This window comes from Amborella trichopoda, chromosome 6 (assembly GCF_054954075.1).
Source record: "Amborella trichopoda isolate Santa Cruz 75 chromosome 6, AtrichopodaSantaCruz75HAP2 v2.0, whole genome shotgun sequence".
NCBI classification, from domain to species: domain Eukaryota; kingdom Viridiplantae; phylum Streptophyta; class Magnoliopsida; order Amborellales; family Amborellaceae; genus Amborella; species Amborella trichopoda.
Genome location: NC_142341.1, coordinates 15,124,158 through 15,140,987, shown reverse-complemented (window position 1 = coordinate 15,140,987; position 16,830 = coordinate 15,124,158). Strand labels below are relative to the sequence as shown.

Here is a 16,830-nt window from a genome sequence, read left to right as displayed (position 1 = left end):
GGAAATCCTGTAGGAATTAAGAGTTATGGATTCATCAATGAAGGGTGTCAGTTATGACCCTGCAAAATCCATGAACTGTCTATTGAGTTTCATGAATTTTTTCACCAATATATGATTTTATTTTTAGCATAAATTTTACTGTAACTCATAAAATTGAGTCTACTTTAAAAAAAAAAAAAAATCATAAAGAAAATCCTAGTGGTTTGAAAGATATTGTTATTTAATTGAAGGAATTGTAAGTGTTGTTTTCTTCAATGAAAACTATCTCAATAACTTGGAAGTTATGATTTTATTTTTATTCTTAACATAATTTTTTAATTTCCACCAAATTTCTAAACTACCATTTCGAATCTAGTTTCTAGTAAAATTTATTTGAGAGAGAAATATTCATGGGAAGCATGGAATAAAAATTATGGATTGAAGAGAGGTCATCCTGAATTTTCTACAGTTTGGTGTATTTTCATTGATATGTAAATAACTATATTTATCAAGCCTACTTAACTGAGTGATATAAGGCATCTAGAAATATATTTGTTGTTATTTTGTGTCTACTTTCAAACAAAATTGGTTTGAAAATGAAACTCTTTGTGGGTGGAGAGAAAAGATAATTTTACTAAATAGCATTCATCCTGAAATTCTACAGTATGATTTATTTGCTGGCGTGAATACCATTTATTTATTTCTCTAAAAAAAGAATTATTTGGATTCACACTATGATGTTATACTTTAATTTAGAGTCTAGTTTTCAATGAAAAATATTTCAGAAAGAACTTTTGTGAATTGAAAGAAACAATTATTTTTCTGAGAGGTGTACTACTTGATTTTCTGTTGAAAAAATTGTATTGTGACATGAATGTCACAAAATCGTAGACCCACTAAATGGCGCGATTTAGGAATAGAACTGAGCATTATGTTGTAGTTTTTAGTCTATTCCAATAAAAAGTATTGTGTCAGGTTTTGATAACCATTATTTAGTTATACTTTATTTTGGATAAAATTGTAATATGGACTTTATAATTTGTTTTTATGACTGTAAACATGACATGGTAGGTAATTAAATGTGAATGCGGTAAAATAATTTTTGAAGACTAGGAATATATTTTAAAATTAAATTGGATAAATTGAGAAAAAAGCTAAATCTATGAATATGGTTTTGAGAAAACCCCATAGTCTTTGAAAGTCCTCGAAGTCTTTATGGAAAATCATTCTAAACTGCCATACTATTATCTAACTATTGCTTGTGAATGTATATATATCAATTCAATAGTTTTTTTTAATGAAGAGAGACATTAAAACATTGAGTCTTGAATGTATTTATAAACTTGGGACGAAACTGTCATTTATTCATGCACTGGTTTTTAAATGGCCATATACATTTACACATATTTTTAGTTATTTAGCATCGTCGATTACCTATGACCTTGAACCATAGAGAATGTTGTAGGAAGGCCATCTTGCTTGGCTTTCTTGACACATGTTGTGTTGATTGGATAACTTAGTTTGTATGGATTTACAACCATGAAGACTAGTGTGGTTGACGCTGTGGTTCTGGAAGGTTTTGCATATTATGAAACCAGCGAGAATTGAATTACTTATTGTATAAGACTCGATATACTACCTCATGATATAAACATAAGAATGCTGAGAATGTATATTGTATGTGCAATAATTGAGTGGGAGCCACTACAGTCTTATGATTCTTTTTAGCTGTTTGGATATTCAGATCTACATGTACTCTATCATGAAAGATCTAAATAAACTAAATATTCCAATTAGAGCACCTGCTAGTATTTGACAGATTAACTGGAACAACATACTATAATTTTGTTCACCTATAGAACCCAAATGTGTGGCGCTAGTTGTATGGCTACAGAAGGGAGCAGCTTGATTGAAGAACTCTTTTGAGCCTATGAGATACAGCTTCATGCAATGAGGGTATGTGATAATCTTCTATAACAACAGGTCCATGATTCGATATGTAACATGAAAGATGAACTACGACCACGTTCGGGATAAGATCTGAGTAGTAAAGAGAAAGAAGCAATACCTCCATAAATCCTTTGGTGAAAGGATTGATGGCAAAAATCATGATTAATGTAATGAGATAGAATAAGTGAAAAATGCTTGAGAGAGAGATTGTAATTGAGAGAGACTGACATTAACTATATCCCTACAGAGGTAATGATAGCAAATCTTCTTCCAAAGGGACCTGCACTAAATGATTTTGTGAGACATGAGAGAGATAGGGGTTAAAGAAGTGAGAAAAAGAAAATGTAAGGCTTTCAAAGGCTAAGTGAGAGATATTGGATATATGTAGTCATTAAAGGCCTTATGAGTGTTTGTAATTGAACGTTTTGATATAATGGAATATGAACTCAGTGAGAGTATGGTCTTGTGTAGATCATATTAAACAAATGATATTTACTGATACCAGACTGAGCTTGATGAGCTAGACCAGTCGTTGGAAAAACTCATGTTACCTAGGTATAGAGAATAAACTGATAAGAGTTATAATGGGTCATCCCTTAATGAGGTCGGAATATGCTCGGAAGAGTGAGCCAAGGCCCTCGTGTGTGACTGAGGCCTTTAGAGACGAGAGCCAAAGCCTCATCCGTATACCATCACACGACATATGACAGCCTTTTTTTTGAAAACGAACCACTTTTCAGGGTAAAGCTTGTGTATGTACGAGAGATAACCCTTGTACACCATAGAGCTGTAGATTGTATCAAGTTTAGATGACCTTGGTACATCTCTAGGGGAGAACTTGAAATCCATAGACTGAGAGTATGACCAATTACCCATTGGCTGGACTTTGAAGACCCACTAATGAACCTTTGCATGGACTATGGGTCATGGGCAATACTGGGTTGGTTTGAAAAAAAAAGTGTGGACCGTAATCTACAGTAGAAGGTGGAGTGAACCAGTGTTTATTTATTTATTCCTAAAACATATGGATCTTTTTTCTATTAAAAGTATTTAATTGTGTTTGTTTCAATGTTATATTATTTTTAGAATGCTTATTTGAATTTTTCTGGAACTCTGGGTATTTTATTTATAAAATTTGAATTTATAAAAACATAGATATTGATTTTTTATTGGTTTAAATATTTTATTAAAATTTAAAAATATTTATTTAATTTTAAATTATTTAAAATTGCATGGGGGGCCCATTTGTGCATATGGGCCCACCATGACATGTTGGTGGGAGCCCAGAAGTTGCCATCATGGGTGGCACACCCAACTTCTTGTGGCTTGCCCTTTATGTGTTCAAGCTTATGGCTTGAGAGTAAAGATAGCCTATGTTTTGGAAAGCTTGTGCTTTGAGAAAGTTTTGAAATTAAATAAGGAATGTGTAAAGAGGCTTGTGCATGAGTATAGTAAGGACAATATTATAATTGATATTTCCTTGTTTATATTTCCTATATATAGAATGGATGGCTCATATCTCTCACCCCAAAAATCACCCAAGATCAATGATATATATTCAATCTCAAGTAAGCTATGAAAACCCTAAAAAATCCTAAAACCCCTTGAAACAATATAAAAAATGATGGACCATACCCAATATTCTCTACACCTCTCTCTCTCTCTCTCTCTCTCTCTCCTATGGTAAGGAAGGGGCATGCCGCACTCATGGTATTCTTGATCTCTCTCCCATCTTGTTGTGATATAGCTAAAGGGTTTAGAGTGTAGAAAGGAGATGCTATCTCTCTCAACTAGGTGATCAAGGGGATCTACCTAAGTTTGATATTTGTGATTGAAAGGAGTTCTTGTTCTATTGGAGAGTTTGGCCTAAATTTTCTTTTTCGAAGGTTGACTATTGATCCCATGCCATTGAAAAGTGGTGACTCGATGTGGGATGTAAGAAACCCAGTAGAGGTAATCTCCAGCACTCTCTTTATTGTTTCTTGTCATTACTCTTTATGTCTTTTATTATTTCCAAGCATAGTTTGTGTCTTTCTTTGGTTATTAAAATAGAAATTTATAGTGGCATCAAGTTTTGAGATCCTAGATTTATTTCTTTTATTTGTTTTAAAGTTGATTTCTTGTAAAAGGACCACTTGTGAGTGATCTAAGCTATGAAGAAAAAAAAAAAAAAAAATTATAGATACTCTGACTAGATCACATAAAATCTTTCTTTCATAGTTAAGATGAGGGAAGAGATAGAAATTGAGAGAGAGTTGAGAGAGGATGGTATTGTTTGCTTTTGAAGAGTTTGGAAATGGTTGGTAAGGGGATTAGTAATTTTCAACTATTTATAAGGGATATTCATTAAGGTATGCAACTTTCCAAAAGAGGCCATTCGTTTATTTAGGGGCATGCAACTTTTCAAAAGAGAGTTTTTCAAATTTGGAGATTTTCTTATGGATAAAAGATTAGGGAAGTGGTAGAATTAATATAGTATTCTCCCCTCCTAAGGTCTCCATTCTTGAGGTTTTATACCTCCCTTATGAGTATCTCTCTTTCCTCCAAATCTCTCATCTATATTATTGATTCTCTATTTTTTAAAATTTAGGAACTAAGGGATGCTCCTAAAAACTTGAGAGATATGGAAAAGGTGATAGTTCATTAGATAAAGGTGCAGTTTATATAAGGCCGAGGCTCTAAATAATCAAAGTAAATCGCACCTTCAAATAGTGTCGAGAAATTTGGTTTCTATATTGGAAATCTTTGTGATAGCCTTGAAATATATATTTTCATTTGTAATTATAAAATTTAAAGCTTAAAAAATAGTGTAGATTGAGTAGATCTATGAAAACTTTAAAATCTTAAAAATTGACGATCTAAAAATGCATTACAAGATGCATCTATTTCCAAAACTTGAAATTCATTTTTTCCTCATGTCCATGCCTATTGAGGTCGAAATGATCAATTTAAGGACTTTTGGGCATACAAAAAAATCTCTTCTAGTGAAATTTTTTAGGTGTGCACTAATTTAGTTGTCTAGAGCCTCGCACTTATATAAATTTTTTCTTCAGATAAATAGAATAATGGTCTTCCTTTATTTTTCTCTGAATATCAACTCTCTCTCTCTCTCCATCTTACTTTCTCTTTATCTTTCCTAAAATCCTATATACCCTTTTCGTAATGGCACGTTTATTTTACGTGAAAATATTTTATGGAACATATTTTCATATGAAAAAATTCTTTCATGTGGCTAGATGTGGAAATGTTTTGATACCAAATGGTCTCAATGCATATTCTCACACCAATTAACAACTATTTAGTGTGAAAATATTTTAACTAACCACATGAAAATTTTTCGCATGAAATATTTTTTGAGATATACTTTTAAGTGAAAATATAATATTTGCACACGAACCAAACATGCCCTAAAGATCAAGTCTCTTCCTACATGTATTTTCCTCTTTCTCACCCCAACGTCCTAAAGATCACGTATCTGCACCACCCCCCAAAGGATCACATCCCTCTCTTACCTCATTTTTAAGATTCAATTGCCTTAAGTTCTCTTAAGAAATAGGGGCCTTCTTATTCTTGTAACATATGTCTATCCCTTAACTTTAGTTTAATAACAATAGTATAGATATGTAATGCTCAAGCATAAATAATCAACCAACAATTGAAGTAAAATCATAAATCCATAAGGATGGAAGAATTAGCCTCAGCTACATCTTATCACATTAGTTTTTTTTTTGTTGGGTAATTCAGTAGGGATGAGGAACCCCTACTCGTTTATTTTAAATCGTTAGTAGTTTTTTAATGCATTAGGTGATTTCTTGAAAGCTTCTCTTTCCTTCTAAGTACCAATGTTTCAATAGTCAAAACTGGCCTCCAACTTGCCACAGTTTGATTGTGATTTGCCCGGATGGGCTCAAGGATTCCTTGGTTGGACCGGCTATACTTAAAAAGTTAGAAAATAAGGAGAATCGAGCAATTTCAGGGTTTTCCCCTGATTAGAAAGGATTGTAACCCTTTGATTTTGACCCTTTAATAGTCAAAACTAGCCTCCAAGATTGTGATTTGCCCAGATGGGCTTAAGGATTCCTTGGTTGGACAGGTTATATTTAACATAAAAATAAAAAAAATGTTAAGAAATAGGGATAATCGAGCAATTTCAGGATTTTTCCTTGATTAGAAAGGGTCGTAACCCGGTGTTGGTTCCATCTACCCAGGGTCCCAGGAGAGGTGAGCTGAAAACGATCTTAACCTTTGGTTTTTTATGCACAAAGTTGCCGCTCTAAAGACTCGAACCACTCTCTTGTGCTGGCTACCCGAACCTTTACCATCACACCAAGTGACCCTAGGGTTTTCCCTAACTACTAATCCCAAATCTATCTTTTCGCTTCCAGTGTGACTTACAATTTCCTTGTTTTGTAGATATTTCAGGAAATTAGTTAACAATTGAATTGTTGGATTAGATACTTTCTGGGCTGTGGTGCCGTCTAACTAAAAGATAGAGTAAAACCAAGCAAAAGGTGGATAATTAATAAATGTTTAAAAGGTATCAAGCGGAAGAGATTATAAGCTGAACTTGATACAATACATTACTAGGCCGTCTTAGCTCAGCCGGTAGAGCGCATGGCTTTTAACCATGTGGTCGTGGGTTCGATTCCCACAGACGGCGATATTAACATTAAAAGCAATGCATTGTTGTTTGGTGAGTCATCTAGATCTGCTAACACTGGCCGGCCCCTTTGTTGGGACACCTGCACAGCAAAATTGTTTGGTTTTAAAAAAGCTAGATGAGTAGTAATCTGGTTTCAAAAAGTTAGATGAGTAATCTGCTAACACAATATTGGCCAGCCCTTTGTTGGGACACCAGATGTGCACAGAAAAATATAGTGAAGAAAAAAAATGCTCAAAAAAAATAATAAAATAGTGAGATTTCTTAGCTTGTGTTTGTTGGCAGTGTTATAGTGTCTCTGAGGTTAAGTATTTGGTGAAAAGTGAAAAAGTAGAGTTGTGGTGAAAAAAATAAAATAGGGTTTCTTAGTTTGTGGAGTTTGGCTGTATTTGTTTGTTGGTAGTGTGAGTCTTTGAGGTTCAGTATTTGGTGAAAAAGAAGAGTTTTTGTGAAAAAAATAAAATAGGGTTTCTTAGTTTGTAGAGTTTGACTGTATTTGTTTGTTGGTAGTGTAGATAGTTGTGTTGTAAGGTTTTTATTTTTATTTTTTGAAGATTACATGGGAATGAAACTTGAGATGTAGTACTATAAAAACCCAATTGCTACCGTCTTGACCCAAGCTCGATTCCTAATAATAGGATTTCTTAGAGCACGATTCCTAATAATAGGGTTTCTTATATTGTAGCGTTTAGTTGCATTTAGGATTGTATTTGGGATTGATGATTGGCTTTTTTTTTAACGTTAAAAACAAAAACAAAATAGACCAATGACCCTACATCAATAGAGATTAGTCAAAAAAAAAAAAGGGGTTACACGATGACCAAGTCAATTACAATATATGTGTAGCGCGCTACTAGGCCCTTAGAACGTATAGCCCTTTGTTGTTGCGATACCAAATGTGCTCCCAAAATAAAAAAACAAGGTGCACAATGACCAGCATCAATAGGACAGTCATAAAATATATTTGTACACGCACGTGCCAATTTTAGCATACAGCTTTTTTCCAAAAAACCAAAATAGAGGTACACAATGACCAACATCAAAAGGCGCCTGTGCAGGCCCATTTGGATGTACCAAAAAGTGGGCATTTTGGATGACAAATACTCTCGAAGTTTTGCCTTTCCATAAAAAAATCTCTCATTTGATGCTAAAAACGGTATTTAAAAAAAAAAAAATCATTTATTACAAAGTGATCACAATTAATCTTGACCATTAGATGTGAAATTGAGAGGCTGCATTTATTCCATTGATCAAACTCAAAATTCAAAAGATAACTTTATCAAATGTTACTTCACACCCAAGCTATCATATTTCACATCGAACAGTTGTAAATAAATGTGACCTCTTTGTACCTAAAAAGTTCATATACGACTTAGTTTTTTTTACTCACTATAGTTTTGGCTTAAGTTTAACGGGCCCAGCCCCCATATTCTCTTTTCGCATGCCCAAGCCCCCTCCCTGCCTCGCCCTAAGTATCATGGACTCATCTCTTTTCCTCGTAAGAATAGAAGCCTCCCCTCCTAATGGAAGAGTAAATAACAGCAAGCAAAGCTCAAGTAAATGTTCAGCTACCCATTTACTGCTATCAATTTACAATATTCGCGAATAGAAAAAGTTGATTAACATTAGTGAACTTGATGTATAATTTGAAGAGCAGAGCAAATTTCTGCTAGCCCAGATAGGATTGCCCATTCACCAAAATCTAGATGCCTTAATTTATAAAAATTCCAAAACTCCTAAGTCTTTACCGCCAATTTGTTCATTGCTGCATTCACCCTTTCCTCAGTGGGAAGCTTGTAATTATCGTAGAAGTCCAGGATCTCCATCGAGATATTCTTGATCTGAGAAATGTTGTAAGAATTAGTCAATTCCCATGGATGCAAACAATAATCATGGGATTAAGGATAAGATAAAATTCAAACAAGTAGCTACACTTATGTAAGAAAGTATTTACCACATTCATATCTACCCGAAGCTCTTCAAACCATGAATTTGTATCCTTATCTTTGAGTACGCTGGCAATGTATATGCACGCCAATGATATCATGTATGGAGGATAAATGAGAATAAGATCCATCTTATAGGTATCATTAACAAGAGACCTGCATTGAAATAGACCACACTCAGTAAGAAATCCCCAATGAAATCTTCAATCCAATCCATGTGGGCGGTGCTAGTTGCTCGAATATTCAACTTCACCATCTTTATATCAATTTTGTAAGAGATGACAAGGAGAAGAAATGGTAATCTTTTGACCTAGAAAGACCATTTATGGTGACTACTGAGGAATCTTTTCTTTTCTCTAATATGCCCTTGTGTTTCTAGTTTTACTTGACAAAAACTTCATAATTTAGAGTTCCAAATTTTAAGTATAAAATTAAAAAGATCCAAGATTCGGTCACAAAAACAAATAAAAAATAAATAAATAAAAAAGGAAAAAAAAGGAAGAGGGGGGTTTTTTTCCCCGGGGGGGGGGGGGGGGGGGGGGGGGGCAGGCATACAAGGTGCTCTAAGGCTCAGGTGGCTAGATCAGAAAGACATCACATTGGAGAGGTTCCCTGGAAAAGTTTTGACCTACCTAGAGATGAATCTCTAGAGTCAATGGAATTTTTATGAATTTTAATCAGATAAAGACTGTTTAAGAGTCATTGTGGGTATTATGTTGACATAATCTGTTCAAGGGACATCAGGCCAGATTCTATTTCTTTGATACTGATTACCGAAAAAATGCCTAAGGATATGAATGAAATCAGGTCCGTTTGAAGTGATGCTTTTTTTTCTTATATTATATATGCAGTGACACCTTTTGCTGACAAGGAAGCTGTTTAGACTTGGCAGATCAAAATAAATTGCTAAGGTACGTAAATAGCGAATTATGGCCCACAAAAGTTGCATTCCAATCCTACGAGAAGGAAGATCAAGCAAGATGGAGAAAGCACATCCCATATGGTTTGGAGGGCATTGCTGCAAAGTCGGGGGTTACGGCATTGGAGAGACATGAAAGCCCTTTGTTTGTGTAAGTAGGTCAATGGCACCACTTCCAATTCTGGTGAATAGTTCATCTAGAGGACATTTTTACTTCCTCTTGATGGATTGAAACATAATCCTTTTTTCGGACTGGTAAGATGGGGAGATGCCTTTTTGTCATATCTGTTCACTTCAAATAAGGAGTTACCAAGTCAGATCCTGCATTAGTAAGAGGCTAAGAGCATATTGCTGCAGAATTGGGGCTTATGGTACTGTGGTGCTGTGACGGCCATTCATTTAGGTAACTTGATGGCATCCTTTTCATAGGATACTTTAGTACCACTGATGGATTGAGACATGAAAGCCCCCTTTTTTTAACTGATAAGATTGGGAGACACATTTTCTTCTTGTCTGTTTACTTTAAATAGGGAGCTACTAAATTGAACCCCACTTTTAGCAAGAGGCCCGCAGTTAATTAGGTAATTGAAAATTTCCAGCATGTTCTTCATCTAAAGTTCAAAATGAACTGGCATGATGAAGCCAAAAAATCTAAGGAAAACGAAGATAGAGTACACATTACTGTGAATGAGAGAGCACAAGCCTGGAAGCCCATTCCTAACTTGGTAGTTCTCTCCCTTGCCTCTGATGCACAAAGGATCATCTAAATGCAGGTTGATTGGAAAAATGAATTTTTATCCCTGGCTAGTGGTACAGTGCCAAGTAAGGCCACTATCAGACTTCCCAGTTTATCTTTCAGCTGTCTTTGAAATGCCTTCATGAGCGACTGCGAAATTGGAGTGAGTCCAAATAATTACTTTCGGATAGGACAAGGAAATATGAGCAAGATATGTCTAGCTACTTGGGACGACAGGTATTTTCCAAGGCGGTTGGGGACGTGAGCAATAGTTTAGGGAGTAAAGGCCAAAAAATGAAAGAAAAAACTACTTAGGAAGATGCCCACTTCTCACATCCTATGGAGTGATACAACAAAGGCAATCTAAGAAAAAACAGTTGTAGGGGGATTTCATAGATGATGAGTTATTCTCCTTTCTCATATAATCCGTGTGGAGTAGAATTCACTGTGTGTTCCATGCAGACAGGTTTGATGATTTAAACGAGGCATCTTCCATGTAAGTACATGCCAAGGGAATTTTCCTCATGAAATTAAGTTTATCACATCAGGGATGACGAATTTCTTGGGGTTTATGCTTTCTTTCGCATAATTCATAAGGGGGTTTTATAGAAATTCTGTTTTGTATAATTGATCATGGTGAAGGATTGTATTACAGTTTTCTGATATTTTGCAGAACTTTCTACATCTTGGTTAGTATATAAGGGGTCACATTACAATCACAAGGAGAAGTTTATCTGATGGAAGACAAAATTTACAACTTGGTATTCATGTAGGAAGTATAAAATTTCGAACTCTCAAACTTGCAAACTTCCCCATCGTACTTGGTATTCATGTAGTAAGAGTAAAATATCAAACTCTCAAACTTGCAAACTTCCCCATCCTACTTGGTATTCATGTAGGAAGTGTAAAATTTCAAACTCTCAAACTTGCAAACTTCCCCATCCTACTTCTAGATCAGTGAACTTCTAGATCAGTGAATAAAAAAGAAAATATACAACCGTTATGATCCGAACTGGAACTTGAAAGGTAGGAATGGAGTTTGTTGGAAGGTTGCAAACCCTCTATCCATACACTCGAGGAGTTTTAAAAAACGACCCAGTGAGAACAATTAGCAAGTCAATTCAGGACAGATGCCGCAAGTTTTGACAAAAGTGCCATAATCAATGCCCAAAAAATATGAGAAAAAATGTTGAAACATTTGGAAAAAATTATCCTTGGGAATACAAAACATAATGAAAAAAGACCTACACTGCGGGTAGATAACATTGACATAAATGAGAAGATTTTTGTTTAGGGATTGTATACTATAAGACCATTTACTATTGCTACAAGGAGGTCACAATCACTCCTATAGCCATAAGATATCAAATTAGAAGGCTTGGGTTGTGTCACGAAGTTCTAGAAATTTTGTTTTGAAGATTGAGTCTAGTCAATGACACACAACCATCTGATTTAAAACCGAACAAGAGTGATTATGACCTGTTGTTGTAAAAGTAAATGTTCTCTTTCTACAATTTTCCTATTGTTTAATATGTCTAAATTTTTCGGTTTTCAAGTATATTTCGACTTGAACAAGATAACTTGATAAAGAATTTAAGAAAATAATATTTTTATTCCATTTCATATTTTTTAAAACTTCTTTAAGGATAAAATTGAGAGTTCTATTAATAATTTATTGAATCTCACTAAATAACCATGTATGCATCATCATCATCCAAGCCTTAGCAAAACTATTTAGGATCGATTACATGAATTGTATTCCACCATTCCGCTCTATCGAGGGCCATACCCTTAGTCGGATCATAAGTCATCATATCTTTTCTCACTACTTTCATCCATGTCCTTTCAGGCATTCACTTTCTCTTTTAGAGCCTTCCACATGAAGTAAATCACCCCTCCTAACTGGTGATGTTCCAGGTCGATACTGCACATGACAAAACCACCTAAGTCTACTTTTCCTCATTTTATCGCTTATTAGAGCTAGCCATAAATTCCCTTGAATGTATTCATTCTGAATTCTATCCTTCTTTATCGTGTCACTCGCACATCTCAACATCTTAATCTCATCTACACCAATTCTATGGCTGCATTGTTTCTTGACCGTCCAACATTCCTTCCGATAAAGCATGACAGGTTTTATGGCCATCCTATAGAACTTCCCCCTAAGTTTTATTGGTATGTGATGATCACATGAGACTTCAGAAGTATTTATCCAATTCATCATCCCAACACTAATTCCATGAGCAATATCTTCCTCAATCTCTCCTTTCTCATGGAGGACCGATCCAAAACATTGAAAATAATCTCTTTTAGGTGCTTCTTGGCCATCAATCCTAACTAATTCCTTGCTTTTACTTTTATTATTACTAAACATAAATTCCCTATATTTTCTCTTAGTCCGAATAGTTTTAAAACCTTAAGATTCTAAAGCTTCCCTCCAAAGTTTTAACTTTGTGTTTACGTTGTCTCTAGTCTAATCAATCAAAATTATGCTATCCGTAAACAACATACACCACAAGACCTCATCATGTAGATGCGTAGTTAACTTATTCATAATACAAGCATATATAGGCTCAACATTGATCCCTGATGTACGCCTACTGCCATTGAAGACTCACTTGTATCTCCACTAGTTATCCTCACATTAGTTAGGACTCCATCGTGCATATCTATAGCCATGTCAATATATCCTCTTAAGCATTTTTCCAGCACCTGCCAAAGTATCTCTCTTGGGTGCTCTATTGTATGCTTTCTCTAAATCAATAAAGACCACCTGGAGGTCTTTACTCTTCTCCCTAAACTTCTCAATCAATTGCTTAAGTAGGAAAATAGCCTCAGTGGTTGAATTCCCTAACATAAATCTGAACTGATTTTCTAATACTCATATCACGTTTTGGTCGTTGCTCAATCACTCACTCCTACAATTTCATAATGTAGCTCATAGTTTGATCTCTCAATGGTTTGTACAACTCTATACATCTCCCATGATCTTATAAATGGGTACCACAGTTCTTTTCTTCCATACATTTGGTATTTTCATTGTTCTCAAAATCTTGTTGAACAACTTGATCAACTAGAATGCGCCAATCTCTCCCATGCACTACCAAACCTCTATCGATATACCATATGGACCTAAAGCCTTTCCTATCTTCATCTTTCTCAAAGCTTCTTTCACTTTAGATATCCTAATCCTATGCAAGTATCATGGCCCTCGAACTCATTTATGTCGATGATTCCTCCTAATGCTGAGCTCTAGAGTTATCATTTAATAATTTCTGAAAATAGATTTTCCACCTTTCATTAACCCCCATCATCCTTCACCAACTCCATCTGAACCTCACTTTTAATGCATTTACTATGATCTAGGTCCCTACACTTCCTCTCTCATTTTTGCTTGTTGGAAGGCATCTTTTTCACCTTCTATTGTGCTCAATTTATTATATAAATCATGATCTACCTTAACCGCCTTATTTACTATTTTCTTAGCATTCCTCTTGACATTTTTATATTCTTCTTAATTCTGATCATTTTTATTCCCCTGCAAGCTTAGTAACAAGATCGTTTTTTGCTAATTGCGCCTCATCCTTCCACCACCAAGTTTCGTTACCTAAAAGTATTTTTCCTCTAGATTCTCCTAGACTTCTTTTGCCACTTTCTTAATACGATCAGCCAGCCATATCATTATCTCAAATGACCATATATACAAATCATAAATACTAGGAAATCGTCCCAAAAATTGTAAAACAATAGGTAAACCCTTTTTACTCTTTCTGCAGCTTTCTTTCGAGTAAAAGTTTTTTCCACGAGAATAAGGCAATTCTAACACTTGGATGGTCTCACTCAAAGTTTCATTCGTTTTTTTGTTGATCATCTTCCAAATAAGCTTAATAAATTAAAAATAGAATAAATACTAATTAATTTTTAAGATAAAATTATCCCTTTCTTGGCTTTTTTGTTTTTGTTTTTGTTTTTGTGTGTGTGTGTGTTGGGGGGGGGGGGGGGGGGGGGGTTGGTTGGTCGGGTTGGTGGTGGGTGTGGACCGGGTTAATACTTTTCAGTTTTCACATTCGCAAACGTTAAGTAACATAATAGTGTCAAATGTAGAAGACAAGGGGAGTCTCACATTGAGTCGAATGAGTTTTGCTTTTTTAGTGTTTTATGGAGGAGCCAACTCTTGAGCATGACATCCCATGAGACAACTTAAAATTCAATTATGGCATGATCTTTAAACCAGAATGGGCAACTTTTTTCAAGGATTTGTGATTTGACTGGATTCATATAATTATGCTGCTAAAACAAAGTTTCATGTTTCAATAATATAGTTGACATATCCAATAAATGAACTTAGAAGAAAAGAAAATCCTTACAAAGCAGGGACTGTCAAATCTGTCATACCAGCATCTTGTAATAACCTGTGCAAATAATCAATATCAAATCCAATTTATTCGTACAAGAGAAAATATAACTAAGCCAGATAATAAAAAGAACATATTATCAACCACACAAAAATTTGGCAGCAGGAAGAATAAAACACGAGAGCATCCCAAGGTGAATGCCAACTGATCTAGAAAACCAAACAAGCTATTTGAGAAAGGGATTTACAAGGAGAAAATAATATATGAAAGCATCAAATGCTAAAAGACAGTTATGACATGCTCCTTAGAGTCATTAAATAAATTTTCTATATATGTTGTATTGAGATGCACCATCCAATATTGACCATTATTGTATTAGTGCTTCTTCATTTGTTCTCCATTCTCAAGGGAAGCATTCATTTTTCTAAAAATTTGAACTTTTGCCTAACTAAGGGTTAGTCTAATCTTTCCTTACATTTCACACTGCACATATTGGTTTTTTGCCCTTGTTTCGTCCAATGAGTTCTCAAAATATGCCTCAGATCTATCAGAATATCAAATATAAGGCATGGTTCCAGGTGTGTGTGGAAGTTATCATTTTGGTCAAACTTTTAGATAAACAGAGAGAGAGACAGAGACAGAGACAGAGACAGAGAGAGAACTCTTGGGACATTATTACTCCATCTGGCATATGGTTTTCCTTTTTCACTCTCTCCTTGTGTTCTGTGTATGCCCATTAAAAATTTGTACACAATACCATGAGTAGTCTGCTATGCTTAACCCAAATAGGAAAGATCTCATAGGGGCACTCCAAGAAGAGAGGGGGCTTGCAGTGATTCAGAATAAAGGATTGCAATAAGCAAATACTTATTATTCTTTGTACAAGGTGTTGTCATTGTAGCCGGAAGACAAAAACAACTCATCCAATGCATGCAAATACGTGTACGTGTAGTCTGCACCCACACACTCATAGATTTATATATATGGGCATTTGTGTGTATGTGTGTAGTGAGAGAGAGAGAGAGAGATAGAGAGAGAGAGAGAGAGAGAGAGAGAGAGAAGAGAGAGTTCTTAAGAGGCCATAAATCCCCACTAGTATAATATGATGATGACTAGGTGATGATTTCCCCACTGTATTTAGATAATAACTAGATTGTTACAAGATAAGCTCACTGATAACCAATGCCATGCTTACTCGTACTTCCAAGTAGATAAAAATGAAGGTAAATACAATTATAAAATTTCAATGCTTGACATTACTTTAGATTTTCCAAGACTACAAGAACAGCTCAAAACAACAAAAGAACTGGTCACACTCATATAAGTTGTGGAACTAAATGCACAAAGGGAAAATGGAAGTGGGCCGAGCAACAGCTCTTACGGAGTCAATGCACGATAGGGATGGTAAATAACCAAATAATAGTCAAGTGCTTCAAGAAGCTTCATCTCCATCTCAAGAATGTCTCTGATCTCAAATTTATACCTATCATCTGCATCTGGAACAAGAAGATACGAAGCTTAAGATAATTTGGAACAGCATCACAACAAGCCAGGTACAACAAAAACAGAAACTTACATAGTTTCTTCAGCCAAAACACAAGAAGCTTGGCAGGCACTGTGCTTTCTTCTGCTTTTGATGCTAGGTACAAGCAAGTAGGAGCAACTAGGCATGGATCATATTCCGTCATGCTCCTCCTGAAATCATAACCGTGATTCATGATAAAAGGATAATTGCAGCAACACATTTAAAACGCGCAATGCCCATAGAAACTAGAAACAAGAAACAAAACACTCATCTTAGATCCTTTCGTTTTTATTTCTTTTGTTTCTACAACAGGCAAAAATAGCTTGGTTATTCTTTTCCTAAATATATAACATTCTTATTCTAGATACCAATTTACCCTATGGTGGTAAATTCAGTAATTTGTAAAGCCAAAAACGAAATTATGCTGCTTTCTGGCATATAAAAATGAAAATGAGTATACAGAAACTGAAATTAATGTGTTGTGCCCATTCAGGTGCATAGATATTAGCAAAAGAGAGCAAAAATCCATCACTCCAAGCCTATGTTACCTGACATTCTTTCTAATGCAGCAACCATATTAAAGATGACCAACAAAGGTATGAACATGCATTCTTCCAAGACACCTAAGGATTTTTCACAATGAAGGAACCACGAATAGGATTATTTCAAAACCTGGCACCCTGAATCCAACACTTCAACGGATTCTTTTATGACATGTTGGATTCCCCAAGATATTTTGATTCGTATGACATCCCCAAAC

At 35.1% G+C, this 16,830-nt stretch overlaps 1 protein-coding gene and 1 non-coding gene across 9 annotated transcripts in view; one reads left to right on the top strand and one right to left on the bottom strand.

The window, feature by feature from the left end:
* The first annotated feature begins 6,516 nt into the window (after window positions 1-6,516).
* Window positions 6,517-6,589, top strand: TRNAK-UUU (transfer RNA lysine (anticodon UUU)). Its single transcript has one exon. It is a non-coding gene; the product is annotated as a tRNA-Lys (tRNA).
* A 1,552-nt stretch (window positions 6,590-8,141) lies between these two features.
* LOC18438235 (cyclin-C1-1) overlaps window positions 8,142-16,830 on the bottom strand; it is a 31,766-nt gene continuing 23,077 nt past the window's right edge. For 4 of the 8 annotated variants that reach the window (XM_088869849.1, XM_006848424.4, XM_088869850.1 and 1 more), the window contains 5 exons: window positions 16,122-16,240; window positions 15,927-16,041; window positions 14,558-14,602; window positions 8,544-8,691; window positions 8,142-8,430 (listed from right to left, as the gene is read on the bottom strand). In XM_088869849.1, coding sequence (XP_088725975.1) covers window positions 8,326-8,430; window positions 8,544-8,691; window positions 14,558-14,602; window positions 15,927-16,041; window positions 16,122-16,233 — 525 coding nt within the window. In that variant the 5' untranslated portion in view covers window positions 16,234-16,240 and the 3' untranslated portion in view covers window positions 8,142-8,325. The remainder of the gene's footprint in view (window positions 8,431-8,543; window positions 8,692-14,557; window positions 14,603-15,926; window positions 16,042-16,121; window positions 16,241-16,830) is intronic. The other 4 variants (XM_020669835.2, XM_088869853.1, XM_088869851.1 and 1 more) reach the window with 1 other exon arrangement.